The sequence below is a fragment of the Homalodisca vitripennis genome, chromosome 2 (genome assembly GCF_021130785.1).
Source record: "Homalodisca vitripennis isolate AUS2020 chromosome 2, UT_GWSS_2.1, whole genome shotgun sequence".
Lineage (NCBI taxonomy): Eukaryota > Metazoa > Arthropoda > Insecta > Hemiptera > Cicadellidae > Homalodisca > Homalodisca vitripennis.
In genome coordinates this window covers 162,636,025-162,654,546 of record NC_060208.1, presented here as the reverse complement: position 1 = coordinate 162,654,546, position 18,522 = coordinate 162,636,025, and the positions used below count along the sequence as shown (strand labels likewise).

At 33.6% G+C, this 18,522-nt stretch overlaps 1 protein-coding gene across 1 annotated transcript in view; it reads left to right on the top strand.

The window, feature by feature from the left end:
• LOC124354957 (arrestin domain-containing protein 4) overlaps positions 1–14,298 on the top strand; it is a 42,580-nt gene extending 28,282 nt beyond the window's left edge. The window contains exons 2-6 of the mRNA XM_046805785.1: positions 273–389; positions 4,232–4,449; positions 4,798–4,980; positions 8,384–8,569; positions 12,568–14,298. Coding sequence (XP_046661741.1) covers positions 273–389; positions 4,232–4,449; positions 4,798–4,980; positions 8,384–8,569; positions 12,568–12,741 — 878 coding nt within the window. The 3' untranslated portion in view covers positions 12,742–14,298. The remainder of the gene's footprint in view (positions 1–272; positions 390–4,231; positions 4,450–4,797; positions 4,981–8,383; positions 8,570–12,567) is intronic.
• The last annotated feature ends 4,224 nt before the right edge of the window (positions 14,299–18,522 follow it).

Genomic DNA, 18,522 nt, shown 5'->3' with positions numbered 1-18,522 from the left:
TGAAAGAATATATCATGTAACTTATATAGTATTGTGTTCACTTGAATTAGAAAGCTCTTAGAGGGGTGTCTGAGAGTAATAGTAAATATTTCATTTATGCTTGAGAAGAATTTACCTAAAAAACTTAATGCGTTTAATGATGGTGCTTTCCAAACTTAAATTTTCTTTCATCTCTAAATGTATCTTTTTAAATGTATCTATGTTTTTTCTAGCACACCAATCAGTTAATACTTTTCATTTTGTTACCACTGTTCTCAATTTATCTATTTCAGGGCTCCATTTCCACGTTGTGGGGGAGGGTGTGGTGCGGCTACACAGTCAGAGACAGGAGAGGATATACGACCGGGAGAATTACATCGACTTCAGGATGAGACTCCTGGGAGAGCCTGGTAAGCTGAATAAATTCCATCCCATATCTGTCTCTATCCGTATTTGAGCTAGTAGTATAATTTTTATTGGAAGTATTGCAATTGGTTTAAATTTCACTGAGCTATAACGAAACCAGAAAAACTTATTTATTTTGGTTCCGTTTTGAGCTATTGTAGTTCGCTCATATGCGTACATGGTAACGGACAACTGTGCTCAGTAAAGTGAATAATTTCACAGTGTGTTCTGTTGTTAATTATCATACTATGATCAACTATACTACCTATTAAAGGTATTTAATATTTTTCAATTTTCATAATGTTTCTTTATTTCAAGCAAATCGAATATATTTTCACTTTATAGTTTGGAAAGAAATGCCTTTTATGTCATATCATATTTAACCTACATATCTTTTAAGTACTTTGTCATTTGATTATTACCTTGTTATATTATTTTTAGACGCTTTTAATCAAACTTTTAGGGCAGCTAATACAACACACACACACACACACACACACACACACACACACACACACACACACACACACACACACACACACACACACACACACACACACACACACACACACACACATCACAGTTAACTAAGAACAATCATCTATTCATTTTCAATTCACCATCTAAAGGCTTCAAAGGCAAATCTCCTTGTTTGTTGAATTCCTTAGATAAACCCATTAAACATTTTCATAACGTATATAGGCCACTTACAAAGGTGGCAAAGTCACAAAGATTATATCAAATTGGTCAACTCAAAATGAATATTTAATTAAACGATTCGATTTCCCCTTGTCTGAAGAGAAGAAACGGTTATTACACGCTTGTGTTAGTTGCACCCTCCACCTCGTGGCAAGTGTATTGGTCTTGCCAACTGAGTGTTTCCACACTGAAGTACCAAATTTGAACACTGCGTAGGTCCACTGAAGTGTCAGTGTAATATCCTATTTTACAACACTAACCGTGTTATCGTCACATTCTCAACGCGGTGGATGATGCAGGTGGCACTCCACCTTCAACCAATAGCACTTCACTATGTACTGAACCTATCAAGGATGTTATGGTAACAAGAGTTTTATCACACGGACTAGATCTCGCTTTTTGCCTTGCGGTGACCCAAGATGGCACGAAGAAGAATGCACTCGCGGCAAAGACCGACGGAACCTGTTTGCTCTTGCCTTATATGCTTGCGGTACATTGTTAGTAGATGCCAGTGAAAGTCGAATGCATAGCTGGAGGCCCGATCATCTAACTGTTCTGCATGTTCTGTAGGTCATTTCTTTCTCACATTCGTTCGGTCATTATGCAAATCTACAATTTAAATAGTTCGTTCTATGTTGAGTATTATAATTCATATCTGAGCTGTAAGATATGTACCACTTGGAAGATTCGGTAGCCTTTTACCTAATTCTGTATCATGATATCTTCATTTGAAATATAGTTGATCATAACGAGTAAAGACACAAGGAAAACAGTCTAAATCATAATTTATCAAACTTAACGTTACCATTATTGTCTATGTCTTGTATAAAGTAGTCAACATCGACCAAGAACGTAGCCAGGAAGAAATTTGGGGGGTCAAGACATTAAAGCCTTTAGATGGCTTCCTTAAAAAGTTCTTAATCCGTTTCTTTGTTGAGAACGATCTTTCAGCAGTACATATCAATAGTACTGAATTATTTAAATAATAATAATCGTTTTCTAAAAAAGTGATTGGAAATTTGGGGTCCGGACCCCTTGGACTCCCTCTCTGGCAACGTCCTTGACATCGACTATTATAGTATTAACTGACACAAAACTATGAATTAAATATGACTAAAAAAGATAAAACCTATAGCAGCTGGAACTCATAGAAAGTATATAACTTTCTAGCCACGCTTTGTAGCATTGTTCCTTGGATTGATAAAGTGATATAATGAAATATGTTTATGGGCCTGTGGCAGTTATTCCATAGTTAAATATTTATTTAACTATGATAAAAATAATTACAATGCTGATAACATGATTCTTAAATACAGTATTTATTACTATTAAAACCCTTCTTTGAGTTTTGAAAGTAATATAAACGTACCAATAATTTAAGAATCATCAAGAATCATTAAGAATCATTAAGAATATATATATATATATATATATATATATATATATATATATATATATATATATATACACATAAATATAACATTTATATATATATATATATATATAAATGTTTTTTCCTAGACTATATTGTTTTTTATTTGTCATATCGTGTATAAAAATTGTGTATGATCTTGAACGTTTATAGTAATAGATCTTTTTATCTATATTAAGTTATTACCGAGAAAACATTTTTCAGATTTAGTGTATAAGGCTGTCGTGCAAAGACTTGTAGGCCTAATTGAATAGACAGTCTTCAGGGCAAATTAAGTATTATCATCCCAGGTTTACTTACAATCTTAAACCATGTTTGTAGACATGTTTAATTCGTATCCTGCGATGTTACTAAATATTTCTCAACCTTTTTTTGTGGCAACTGTCTGGAAACCGAGATATAAAACACTTTTTAAGAACAAAAGTTATTTCAAAGTACTAGAGAACCTTATTTTACTTTTAATTATGTTCTTACAGTGCCTAATAGCTGAGATGTACCCATAACTTGTGAAAACTTTAAAATGCAGCAATTTTGAATTCTTAATGAAGTTTTATTGAAATTATTTAAGGTTGTAAAAATTAAACCTAATAGTATTACTGTTAGGTTCTTCAATAGCTCACATAAACATTTAGCAAGTATTAAGTTTAGTATAAATTAAATACAAATTACAGCAGTTATTATCATGTTCACAAGCCTGCATTCTATAGCATAATTTTATATAACAATATACGTGTGTGTGGGTTTTTTTTATAAAGATTGAATCACAAAAAGTACTTACTCCACCGGGACTCGAACACGTCTCTCACGTGCCAGACGAGAATGCTACCACTACACCACAAAGCCCTTAATTTTTGCGATTAAAATATTTTGTATTTGGCCGTTTTTGTCACATATATGTTGTAATAAACAAAACTAACATATGATTGGAAGACCAAATACCTATCGAATAACTTTTTACATTAAATACATTTTTATAAAAGGCAATAGCCTTATTTTATTTCAATCTGGGGCTCGAACTCGAAACTCTCATTCCTGGGCAAGCATACTACCACTATACTACAGACCCCTTACTTGTTACAATTCAGTTATACCAGAGGATCAAACCGATACATCATTGTTGTGTAATTATACATATATGACAGAAACGATAAAAAAGTAACTAAATCTTAAACAGTAAGGGCTCTGTAGTGTACTGGTAGCATGCTCGCCTGGCAAATGAGAAATGCGAGTTCGAGTCACGGCAGAACAAGTACTTTTTGTAATTCAATCTTTATTGAAATTAAACCAAACTATTGTTGTTCACACAAATTTAATGAATATTGAATTGATACATACACAGGTTTTAAGGTGCTGGGATCATGACAAGAGCGGCGTAAGTGCGAATTACGCCATGGTTGCAATAAGCAGATTCCTTGCCTTAAAGATTTTATATGATCCTTCATAACTTTTTCAAAAACTATTTTCTTATATAAGAAATTTCCTCTGAAGATACAAAAATTTCAATAAAAAGTAAATTTACCTTACATTTTTAATTTTATGTTTTACGGATAAAACGCATTGTCAATGCCCATTAGGCAAAGTTTTATTGCTTAATTGTCATTTAATATGGATTTAAGTCGCAATTAATTTGTTAGATCCATATTTTCAACTTTTGCTGCTAGAGTACGATGTACGATTCCCAATCAACACAATTATAAAATGCTGCGTGTTTTGCAGGGCAAGGTCCTGTCCTGTTATCCCCGGGGATTCATAGTTTCCCATTTAAACTGGGACTGCCATTGGGATTACCGTCCACCTTTCTTGGCAAACACGGATGGGTCCAGTACTTCTGTAAGGCAGCTCTCAGGGAGCCCAACGGTCTTACTCACAAGAACCAGCAGGTCTTCATAGTCATGAACCCCATAGATCTCAACCTGGAGCCCAGCATTCTAGCGGTAAGTTGATTATTTCACAATAATGTGTGGGTTGAGTCACAATTTTCAATTTAATTGTTTATAATAATAGAATTTAAATTATATATCTAGTAATACTGTAGACTACCTACGTTATATTGTATCCTGATCGTGTATAACGAGCAGACGCTTTATTGACACAAGGGTATTTTGCTTTTGAAATATTCTTTCTAATAACACTGCATTTTTTAATTTTTCCACAAGTCTCACTCATACATTTTTGTAGTTCTATGAAATGAACTTCTGTGCATTTGGTTTATATTAAATTTCAGTCATCATTTTAGATATCTGATTTGTGCTGCAGGTTCAATAATTTGTTGTACATTCCAGCAACCGTTCCGGTGCGAGATAGAGCACAAGCTGGGCGTGAGTTGTGTAAACTCTGGACCTGTGGTCTGTCGCGTGTCGCTGGATCGGGGAGGCTATGTCCCCGGCGAGACCATCGGCATCTCTGCAACCGTCGAGAACCACAGTAAAGTTACCATTAAATTCACCAAGGCTTCACTGACAGAGGTAACATTTTGTTTTGAAACTTTCTCTGATCTACTTTTGTAGACACTTCCTTTTTTGTCCTAGTTTCACGTCTACTTAAAGTGGTGCAAAAAAGTTTCTTTTAAATGTTAGGATTTTTGCCTGGTAGTTTATACTCATGTTATCGCCAAAAAAACAGTTTCAGAAACTTCGAAAGCATATTGAGGGAGGGAGGAATAATATGCTGGAGAATCTTGAGATATATAATGAACATTTCTTGAAATAATGGTAACATAGTAAATACGTAGTTTATATAGGTTTTCTCAACGCTTAATCCCAAAGGACATTCTAAATATATTTAATTCAGCAACAGGCAAAACGTGCAACACAATACTACCGATGGATGTCTCAGGCAAATCTGAGTTTTATTTATTCAAAAGGATGGAAAACTTATTATTAAATTGCTGTCTGTTAAATGTACAATGCCTTAATATTGCTATAAACTTCAAAAACAAGAAAAATAAATAGGTACTTTATATTTTAAACCTAGTTTAATATGATGTACAGAATAAATTATATTTTAGATATCGGAGTGGCTATATGCCCGGTCACCGGTCTTGGTTTCAAAGAACGGGAAAGACTATGACGTCACAGACTGTGACGCGAAAGGTTTTGAAGTAGCTCTAGCACTGTGCATTGTTATTAAAATGGCGGGTTGTAGAAAGTTTAGTTCTTTTGACCAGTTGAAAATTTTTATCAATAATAAAGAAAATACGGACCATATTCAATTAAGAATAAGTGATTCGAGATATGCTATATACTTTAAACTGTACCAATATCCCTTCTATAAGAACTTATAGTCCTGCTAAAGTCCGATAATACATAAGTGATTAATAATAAAAGTATTTTTAATCGGTAAATAATGGAAGAATTTATTTTCAAATATCTCAAGACTCTCGTCAGAGACTAATTTCCCTCTTACCACTTACATACAATATACAATGAAATCATAACCATTTGAGTGTTATTAGTAAATAAAACAAATGTTCCAGTTATTTTATTTTCCAGTTTATTTTAAATATGCTATTAAATGACATACATATTTAATATGAAAAAAAATTATTTGTAATTAATTATGATTTCTCTTAATGACTATTAATTGAAACATTCCAGTAAAATTGAAAGAAACAAAACTATATCTTAATAAACTACGAAGTGTAGATTCTGGTACATGGTTAATTTTTAGTTGTATATTTCTTCTTTTTAATTTATTTAAGCGTACACTTTTATTACATTACCGTTCAATACATTACCAATGCATAATATGTAATTAATAAAATAGTCTACAAATTGTGTTTTTTATATTTCTAAGGCAGTGGTGTAAAGGTGACAGTTATGGCTGCCCTTTCGTTACATCACGGTTGACGTCACCACTCATCGCCCGTCTGTCTAATCTACAGACGGTAGCCGGCCATATATGGCTATAGCCACAGCGTTTAAATATATGTATGTTTTTAAGAGTCAGTAACAGTACCGGTACTAACATATTAGAATTTAGCTGTAAACGTTATAAAAAACGGCGTAAATTTGTTATATAGTACTTATATACCAATGTAGCAGTAGTATTGGACTAACATTCATAAGGTAGCTCTTAATGTTAAACTTCAACCAAAAATCGTTTATTCTTTACAAACATGTTTCCATCTACACCTATATTTGATAATTATGAAATGAAATATCGATTTATTCACAAAATAATATGATGTTCTTGACGCAACTTAATAACTATTCATATCTTAAGTTATTAAAATAATAAATACACTTATGTATGTGATAATGTTGCTTGTGTACTTTTGTTTTTCCAACACATGCAATAATGAAAATGAAAACGTACATAAACTTTTGGCCACCCAGTTGCTGCCTGAGATTGTGACAGCAATCAGGGTGATTGAAAAGATTAAGTTCCTGTGTTGTAAATAATATATTATATGTATCATAGACAGTTTTTACATTAAAAAATTAAAAGACCTTAAAAATACATAGCCTACTGCTGCATTCACCTCTGTATGAACCAGGGGCTACAACCCCAATTGATGGTTCATTATTTTATTCAACAATATAAATGCCTACACATAATGCAGCTAGGGAGGAAAGGATTGATTCAATGCAAATGTTGAGTTTAGCTCCAGTTCACCTTACTCTTAAAAACATGCAGCATCTGAGATCTTGAGCTGTTGCAGACTTGACTCCTGAAATCTGAAGTCATGTTCTTCTAATGGGATCTAAAAACAGTCAGCGACTTAGAATGAAGCTCAAATCGAAACCCCCGGCATCGTTTCTAGATCAGAGACACCCAGACTTAAAAAAAGTAGTGAAGTATTATAGGTGAAGAAGTATTCTCATTGTCTCACCATTTTTTTGTTGTCTGGGTGTCTCTGATGTCTAAACTCAACATTCGCATAAATGCCAAATTAGTCAACATTGCCGCATTATAACACAAAACACTGCTGGTAGGTAGCAGCACAGCCCATACATACAATACTCAATAATTGAACGAGAAGTGGATCAGGAGACTAGGATATATATTCTAGAGTGACAATCACTTACTTTCAAGAGTGTTTAATAGACCCCTAAAAAGGTCATGACTTTGACGTGCTTGTTACTCAATAGGAAATCATGTCCAAAGCCGTAGGTAACTGTTAGTACTATATACACTGTAGCCTACAGATAGAATGAAGGTCTTGAAACAGAGAACCTTCATGTAATGAGATGAAAGTTCAATGTCATTTATCTTATTCAGTCCAGTCTTATTCAAGGTTATTAGGATCCAATTCCTAGCCCATCTTCATTCCTATATTACGTTCTTCATTTATTAATAGTTAAATTTAGGATATAGCATTTATTTAAAAAATCATAAATACCAAAAAACTAGATTTGCATTTGTAATTAGCGAAATTTATTCACTGAATATTGGTAAAAGTGCATCCTCATAATTATTTTAATAAAACTGTTTATATTTCAATATTGTAAAATGGCAAATAAACTGTTCTCACAGTAACGTTAGCTGTAGTGCGAAACTACAGCACTATTGTACAATTTCTCGTTGCTTACATGTGATCTTCCTCACACTTAATTGTGGCAGAACTTTTTAACTCTTTAAGCATTAATTAGAGTTTGGTTCTGCATTATGGCATCTCTTGGATTGATTATATGATAGATAACCTTCACTGTAATTTCGAGTACATTGCAGCTATATGATATATTAGTATGAGCATCGGTGTGCAATAGTTCCTTGAAACTTAAATGCGTCCAATGTGCAGTTTCTTAGAAGAAGAAACATTACCATTCCCTGTAGTGCTAAACCACAATAACAAATGGATGCACATATAGCTGAAAATATGATAAAGGGTAAGAAATAAACTTTTCATGCTGTTATTGTCTGTAGACAATCCAGTACAAGGCAAGAGGTAAACTGCTGCAGTCAGAGACACGAGAGCTAGCGTCACTCTCAAGAGGAAAGATACGACCAGGGGAGAGTGACGAGTGGAGCAACGAACAGCTCTATGTCCCTCCCCTCCCTCCTACCAATCTCCGTGGCTGCCATCTCATTAAAATACAGTACGATGTCTATGTAAGTATTTTCTGTTCTCAAGACGACAACTACAGGGTGCTTATATTTTACATATAAATGCCCCACCAGAATTTATAGTTTTTATAAATTAAAGAAGTTTGAACATGAAACTTATGGAAAGAGTAAAATTAACTATGCCAGAAGCCTAACTGTTTACATTTTATTCCAGAAATTGATGAAAACAAAACATGTTCTAGAGTGTAAAATTAAACATTAAGAAATTAAGAACTTTAAGTTAGATATTATATAAATGACCACAATATTTCTTTACTTTGATTGTAGAGTTTTTGTGAATATTTTATTAAAATACTGTATGTTATAACACAAATTAAATGGGTTATTCCATAACCTCAGATACGATATGTATACCTCACCTCGTATATTACAAGTCCACCACCTAAGGGCTGAAAGTTCATTATTTTATTTTTATAGGTAGGTCAATATTATAAAACACATTTTGGTAAGCATCTAATTTTGTATATATCTTACAAAATGTTAGTTGAAACAATACCGGAGTAGTGTAGTGGTAACAGCGAGTAAAATTTAATCATTTTTACAAGAATTATAATATTTCTAAATGATAAAATTAGCAATATCAGGTCTTTGTACTTTTTTATTTTTATTAGGTAGTATTACAATTATTGGTATTCACTATTAACAGAAGTCACTAATACACAACTAGTGCCAACAAAGAAAGCGATGAGAACTACATTAAGACAATTAATTAGACATTCAAAGAAATGGCAGGTAGGCATTCATAGCCATTGCTCACTGTCTCTCTAGCCCGAAGCGCTCGAAGTGAGGTCTGTATTATATCTGTCAACTCCCACGAGTCGCAGATGGACTCATCATTCCAAAAATACGAAGCATGAGTCTTGTGTTTTACTAAATGTCAACTGTTATAGTTAAAATATCAAAACAAGTTAAAATAAAACTGAACTATGATACATTGTTTGACTACGAGTATACTTTCAGTTTAACACAAGTTCAAATATATCTTGAATATATGTACCAATGGAGGGAAGTGTACAACCCCCAGATCTCCCCCTCCCCTCCGAATAAACCTATAACCATATCAAGATTGTCTTATATTACCATTGACCTAAACAAAAACAAAGGAGAAAGTGAGGAGAAAATTAAGGCTAAAAGTAGAAAAAAACAAATGATACGTTAGAACCTACTTATCCTTGTCTAATCAAGGACATCACCTAATATTTATCCAAAGATGCAGGAGCTTAGTCAGTACAGAATACAACCCTCCCTATAAGAATACAAAGAGTATTTGCGGCTCTTGTTATCTGGTACTAATTTAAATATTTTTTACCATCATTATTTAATACTTACAATAAAGTTTCAAAGTTTTATATTTACCAGTTCAAACGTATAGAGATGTATACATGGTGTAAGTAGTGTACAGAGAGAATTAATTTATTAGTATACCAAAGTAAAAAAGAAAGTCTTGAGTTATTCTGTGAGCTCAAGAGACTGCTAATGAAATACAACCAACTGATCACAGATCATCAATTCACGAAACATCAATGAAATTATATTCATTTTCAAACTGTCTTAGGCTGGAATAGTCAGTTACAGTTAAGGCCACCAGGTTGTAGAGTATGTGCTGTTTCCGTTACATATCATAGCTGCCAGGGACTGGGAAAGTTATTTTTTTATTTTACTACAAGAAATGCCACACTCCACAATAATTATACTACTCCTTTCATTTTATTATTGTTATTAAAACTTTACTTAAAAACTAAATTAAATAAATTTTGTAAATTTGTTGTAAATTATTAAAAATTACATATATTTTTAGTCTTTTATGATTTCTTTGCAATGGATATAACATGTTAAAATCTTCCCATCCTTTCTGCTTTGACAGTTAAAAAAATATTTGCTCACTGTAACAGGCTGGTATTACTATGAGCTGGTGTGTTTTTTAAAGTGGAAAATGTGGTATTTGTTATAACTTTAGCTAATGAATAATAATATGATGTATCAATTCTGTTTTATTATGGAAATTGTATTAGCTGAATATAAAATTATAAAATTTCTAATATTAAAATAAATGTTACTTTGAATTCTTAAGCAAGGTTTTCAATTTGTAATTACATTTTTAACAAACAATTTACCTATCCTTAATATCATGTTTTTGCTTGTTGGCATAACAACTTAAAAGTGTTATTTCAGTACTGTTATTATTATTATTCTTTATTTCTTAAATCTTTATCTTTTTAAAATAAATAACTTAACGAGGGATCAAAAAAATCTTTGGTAGGAATAAGCTTTAAATATATTACTAATAAACAAAGATATCATTAATAGCAGTAAAAAACCTCCAGAGAGGATCTATTTTAGTATATGATAGAAAGTATAAATTAATTCACAGCACAAATTCAATACAGTGGTTGTCAGATAACAGAAAATGTCTCAGAATCAGATTCAGTAGTGTAACAGACCGCTCTACAGCCAGCAGTGAGGATTGAAGTATGGCATTGTTCAGTTCAGTTCAGCAATGGTGCAGTGAGGATTGAGGTACAACATCCTTCAGTTCAGTTCAGCAATGAGTGGTGTCAGACTAATCACTATAAAGAGCTGTTCTCAACTGAATCGTGGTTAAAAGTCCACCTATTATTCAAAAGAACAGTGAGAAAAACACAGGTAGTAAGTTCGGTTTACCACTACTAGAACAAGAATTGCAATACTAATGGCTAAGCTTTTATTACAGCTTATTTAAGTTCTCATGCATTTTGTTTTTTTTTTTTTTAATAATTTTTTCACTAGACTCACCCTTTTTACCTTTTCAATGCTCACCATGAACTAGCTGCCATGGTTCACCAGACCTTGAAACAAAGTTCTAACGATATATCCTGTCAATATTCTGGCTGTCTGAGTCTGAATCTGTACACAAATACACGGTAAAATTTCTTAATTTTCTGTCAACTCTCTGTATCTGAAAGTGTGTTCCACAATCTAGGCAAAAACTCAGGCAACAAACTCCCCTTCCTTACCCTATGCAGATATGATCAAACAGCTGTGCTAGTGAGGACAGAGTCCACATCACCATGTTGTATCTATGCCTATTCCTAACTTTGCCTGTATAAATAAAGAATTTTTCATTTCATTTATTCTGCTACAATTTAAAAAGAAAAACCTTTTATACTGATTTAGCCCCAGTCAACTTGCTAACTCTGGGTGTTAACGACTTCTGCTTGTTTTATTTCCTCAACTATGATATCTTATTGGCTGTGAGTATCTCCTTGCTATGTTCTGGGACACTCACTCAGAGATTATCCAGAAAGAGCAGGGCCATATTTAGCTTCAAGCCGCCCTTAGGCCATACAAGAATTTGCCGCCCTACCCCACCACCTCCTTCACATGCACAAGTTATAGATAAACGCAGCAAAGAAGGCATTTAATCCAATCGTTGATGATTGGGGGAAGAGGTAAGCGGTGCAGAGAAAAAAACAATATCATCTCATACAAATTTACAACAATTTTGAACAAAAAATAGTCTAATATATTTTATGATATTTTTGGGAACTTAGACACATCCACCTTATCTCAAGTAGATTTTATATACAAAAACAATCTATTGCAAGTATATATAAATGTTTGAAGGGATGGGGTGGTTTTAGCCTCTGGGTGTCATATTTGAAGTTTTGTGGGTAATACGAGGACAATTATGATCTAGAGATACTCACTCTCAATCTGCAGCTCTTTTTTTCCATGTTAACTTCAGAAAACCACGTTTCTTTGAAAAATCTAACTCCATGCTCAAAATCAGGCAACAAGGTAAAACTGGCTAATTAGTTCAAATTTAACAATTTAAGAGTGACCTGTCTAACATTTTTTAAACTCTTTTGCACGATATGTGCTCTCATTTTTATCTTTCTATATATGTCATTCTACCACCTTATCCAGTCAGAGACTCCCATTTCCTCCAAATTCTTAAGTTGTACTCTTTTTGACACACAACTGATGAAATGTATTCTTAACAGTTCATCATCGACCCGAAGAGTTTCGAGAAGGAGGTGAAGCTGCAGTTGCCGATCATGATGGCCACTTATCCTCTGAGGGGATCAGAGGGAACGTTGCGGAGGAAACAAGGAACCCACTATCCCTCCACACTACCCATCTTTCGCCCCTGGCTCGACGAGAAAACCTTCCAGTGATTATGACTACAAAATTATGTTTTGTAGTTAGATAACACTTAATTAATTTTCAACCATTTGGTTGCATCAGAGACTTATATTGAATTAGATATGTAATTCTTCAATTTAAAATTAAACTATATTATTTAGTATGATCAAATATACAGCTAACTTACTATAATCAGGTGATTATCAGTTCAATTACCTACAGGAATATCATAGTTTCAAGCCTTGTCAAAAGCACATTGTGTATGTTATACTTACAAAGCAAAATAATTCGATAACAAGCCTACTTTAGTGAAGTTTTCTCTAAAACATGACCAAGAAAATATTAATAAGTATGCTGCTTCATATACATTAAATACATTTTTCACAACCCTAATAAAGAAAAGAATTTTTTTATCCTGTACAGCTGACAAAAGTAGAAGTGTGAAAAAATTAATAGCATATACTAATTTTGCTTAGTATGTTCCATAGGCTTAGCTATTTTATACATTGTTATTACAGTACTACTTTTATTGTAATGTTTATTTATTTTGTACATACCATTATCAGTGGCATAACCAGGATTTTCAAGGGGAGTTTACCAGGAACATTCCTAGCATAATATCATGATTGTTGTCTCAAATCAAGAATAAATAGCTAGTTGGCAATTGTTACATTGATATAGAGTGAATTGATTATTTGTAATTTCTTGTCTCTACGTTATTATTCTGAGATCCTCATAATGACAATTCATGGAGGCCATGTAACCTTTATAAACCCTTTTGGTTATGCCACTGAGCATTAAAGTATACTTTACTGCTACTAACCTCTATTTATGAAGGCAACATGCACCTTTTCTCAGTTGTTTTAATAGTAAATCAGAAGAGTAATTAAAAAACATGAAAAAGCTTATTTCTAATAATGAGCGAAGCTATTTCTTTTGTTGAATAACTGAATAGGTCAAGCATATGTCCAGTTACGGATCACAAAATGGTGCAGAAGATAAGGTCATTTGAAAACCTTGTTACTACTTCAAATAAAAAGCTTTGGGAAGTATATTATTCTCTTCAGTGTATAATTTATTTCATATGTTTATTTTTCAATGAACAAATAGTAATCTTACTAACCTATTTTTTTCTTAATTCAAAATTGTTTTATTTACTTAACTTTTTATTACAAGTTGCTGATAGCAAGAAAAACCCGATTGTTCCATAGCATATTGGTGCCATGCTTGTCAATACTGAGGTTTGGCTGCATCTTCCTATTTAATTTTTTTTGTTTTATTTCACAAAATGAAACAGGACTAATTACTACTGTACTCTTTAATGTTAACTCAGCCACATCATGTCTAATATCTTCTAGGCTGTTAACTTGTTCAAAATCTAATAAGGCTTTGAATGACTTTCCCTAGGAGCAATTAGATCAATCATAATAATATTATTTTTAGTTATCTATAATTATAAAGTTTAATTTTAAAATATACAGACATATTCAATAAGTATAAGCATATATTAGTTGTCACGTAATAAATACCATAATACATATAACTGTTAAAATATTAAGCAGATGAAATAAATTTATTTTTCAAGATTTTCTGCCAGTGTTATTGATCACCCAATAGGTTTTAACTTGTCTTCCTCAAGGAAAAGTGTGTGTTCAGTACTCTCGACTTAAATTCTGGATACTGGCAGGTGGAAGTAGAAGAGAGTTCAAGACCATTGACTGTGTTCACTACTCTAGAAGATCTATATCAGTTTAAAGTCATGCCATTCGGTTTGAAGAATGCACCAGCAATTTTTGTACAGCTAATGGATAAAGTACCGTATGGTATTGGACAATTTTGCCAGGTTTAATTAAACAACATTTTAATTTACAGCAAGAATGTAGAATACATGTGTCACTTAACTCGAGTACTCGAGAGACTAAAATTGCATTGTCTTACATGTCAGTAAAGGAAATGCTGTTTCATGTCACCAAGAGTTAAGTTTCAAGGACATGTTTTAACACCAGAAGGTTTAGACAGACAGCTGGAGAAAAGTAAAGCAATCAAGGAGGCCGAAAGACAAAACAGCAAACTAAACAATTTCATGGACTCTAGTTGTTATAGCAGTTTTGTTCCACACTCTAGAGTCTAAAGCCGATCCTTTAACCAACTTGTTACAATAAGATCAACCATTTAAGAGGTCACAAAAAGAAGAGAAGTCTTAAATCTATAAAGGAGGTAATCTGTCAGGTACCACGACGATTAGGCCTATATTGATCCAAACAGAAAACTTTGCCTTCAATCTGATACAAACAATATCTGATTAGGAGCAGTTTTGTTTCAGAAAGGGATTGATGGTGGAAAATATATAATATAATAGTCCAACCCCAAAATTCAACCAGCAGAAAACCGCTACTGTACAGCCGAAAAGGAAGCCTTACCTGTGATTTGAGCTGGGAAATATCAAGGATATTTTGATGGTAGGAAGTTCAAGTTTTACACTGATAACTCTCCCCTTCAATGGTTTTATAGTGTTCAAGGTAATAAGTCGAAATTGACATGTTTAGCGTTCCTGTTGTCTGGATAACGATTTCTTGATGGATCATACATGAATAAAATAAGAACATGTCAAGAGAATGATCAAGGCTGTATACAAATGAAGGTATGGAATGGCTAAAAGAACAACAAATATTGAAGGAGTTCCAAAACACTTTCAAATGTGTTATAGAGTAGATAACGAAATTTTAAAATATTCGTCTCGTCTAAACACTTCTGTTCAGTAATTCCAAAATGTTGCACTAAAGAATTAATTCAAAAATATTTTGATGAATTGTAGAAGCTTGTCATTCAGGAGTTATGGAGATAGGTGACGTTTTTTCTGGGTCCATATGAGTCAAGACATAGCTAAACTATATCCAAAACATGTCTAGTATGTAACTACACAAAACCCAGTAACCAGAAAGCTAACTAATCATTGCAAGCGAGACAATGTTATCAACCTTGGCAAGTAGTCGCACTCAAGCTTGTGGGATCATATCCAAGGAGTTCACGAGGGGAAATATTTTCTGGTGATAACTGATTTGTTCAGCCGTTAGGTAGAAGTTTTTGCTATCCCAGAAGCAACAACAGCTTGAATTCTGTCAATTTTGAAAGCAAAGATCTTCAGTCCTTACAAGTATCCTTGATTACCTGTTAACAGATAATGGTACCCCAATTCAATTCCAGGTTATGGCAGAAAACACTTGGAGAATGGAAGGTAAAACACTGGACCACCTCCTATCTATCATCCTCAGGTGAATCCAACTGAATGAAGAAATCTAGAACTTAAGAATTAATTGTGAATTCTTCTAATAGACAAAGAACATAAAACCTGGGACACAATAACTTTCCCAGTCACTGTTCGCTCTCCGCCAATAAGTAAATCACATAACTGGTTACTCTCCTGCCAAGCTGTTCCTTGGGTGTCAACTCTGCCAAGCTGTTGATTGGAGAATTAACACACAAAATAAGGATGAAGACGTTAACGTAGTGGATTGGCAGAGAGCCAAGCAGGAAGAATATCAACGGAGACAAGAACAAGCATGAGCTAGAGGTGTACATGTAGTACAGGATTATATTGCTGAGGAATATACCTTCCAACCCTGGTAACTTGGTCTTACGACGTAATACATGTCAGAAGTGACTCCACCAATCAAGGATCCCATGCAAGCGATTTGAAATCTGTAGAAAAAGCCTTCCCACTCAGTCAGCAACATGGATGGTGAAGAGGAAGATGGAAAGTCTGATGTAAAATCTCCTAGATACAGTCTCTGACCAAGGATGAAGTGAACTAAATATAAATAGACTTGAGTTAAATACTGTAATTATTTAATGTATTATTATATTGTGTGTATTCATTCACTAAGTTTGGGTGTTATAGGGGGGATATTGACATAGGTACATTATTATTTGGATAACATCCCAAAACTTAATGTTTTGATATGTAATCAGTAATCCCTGTTCTAGAACGAATCAAGATAGATGCATAAACAGCTGAGCATTGTTGGTCAACTGAGCGTATGTTGGCAGATCTTACAATGGCAATCTTTTATAGTGTGTGTTGTTTCTAAGTTCTATTAATAAATGTTGTTAGCAATTGATATTCTGGTTTATTATTGCAGTCTTTGGTTTAGGAACAATAACTTTTATGCTTATTTTTAGAAAAACTGGTATAAAATCACAAATAATGTGGAGTTTTAAAATGTTGAACAATTAGTTTGAATACAATGCGCGATACCCGAGCTTAAAAAGACAACTGAGCAGAAAAGACAGCCATTCACAGATAGTTTGTTTCTCTTCTTCTTAACATAGATGTTAAAATAAACACACAAATAAATGGAATATTTGTGCTCTCTGGGTACTTTATTAGATCCACAGACACTCATCTCCACCCTCTCTATGGTTGACATAATGTGAAGTGGGCATAACATGTCCTATTTACTGAGAACGTTATGTTTTAGACATGATAGAATCTGGTAAATAAAAAGATGGTCACCATCAAAGTGAATGTAGCATTCACAAAGGGTCTAAGGTCTTGCTAACAACTTAATTTATGGTTCTATGCACATTATTATTTTTAAGATACCGAACATAGAGTTAAGACTGTTTGTGAGATGTATGGTGTGAGTGTCTGTGTAGTCCTACTGCTATCTTAACCGATTTTTGGAAAAGGTTGTCAATTTCAAATTATGAAAACCTTTCTTTTAATAAATGATGGATTATCAAAGGTAAACCTCTGTGAACAGGGAAACTGTGTTTAATATACACTTTAACATTTAGCCATTAGTCTGATTGTAAAGGCTAATCGACAAGCCCTCTTGAATTCCCTTATTCTAGTCAACCGGGACAAGTACGTTTCTCTAGTAGAAACAAAATTCAATAATACCGGTATGAAGATAAACAATGTGTAAATGCCCCTGTCAAACTTTCTCATTCTAAATCTTCTAATACTAGATTACAGTGCTAAACACAAGTTGAGGTGATTACAGTACTACAGTAGTGTGAGGTGTTTGTTGCACATTAAGATTTCTTAACCCTTTGCACTAGACAGGCCATTAAGTGTTGTCCATACTTATCTATCACTCAACTTAGGTAGAATACAGATAGTTCTTCTTAGCTTGCTGTACCATAGCTAGTGGCCTGGCTAGAATCTGCATCACAACTTGGCGCTTGCGTAACCATGTACATCACTTCTAATACTAGATTACAGTGCTAAACACAAGTTGAGGTGATTGCAGTACTAGAGTAGTGTGAGGTGTTTGTTGCACATTAAGATTTCTTAACCCTTTGCACTAGACAGGCCATTAAGTGTTGTCCATACTTATCTATCACTCAACTTAGGTAGAATACAGATAGTTCTTCTTAGCTTGCTGTACCATAGCTAGTGGCCTGGCTAGAATCTGCATCACAACTTGGCGCTTGCGTAACCATGTACATCACTTCTAATACTAGATTACAGTGCTAAACACAAGTTGAGGTGATTACAGTACTAGAGTAGTGTGAGGTGTTTGTTGCACATTAAGATTTCTTAACCCTTTGCACTAGACAGGCCATTAAGTGTTGTCCATACTTATCTATCACTCAACTTAGGTAGAATACAGATAGTTCTTCTTAGCTTGCTGTACCATAGCTAGTGGCCTGGCTAGAATCTGCATCACAACTTGGCGCTAGCGTAACCATGTACATCACTTCTAATACTAGATTACAGTGCTAAACACAAGTTGAGGTGATTACAGTACTACAGTAGTGTGAGGTGTTTGTTGCACATTAAGATTTCTTAACCCTTTGCACTAGAC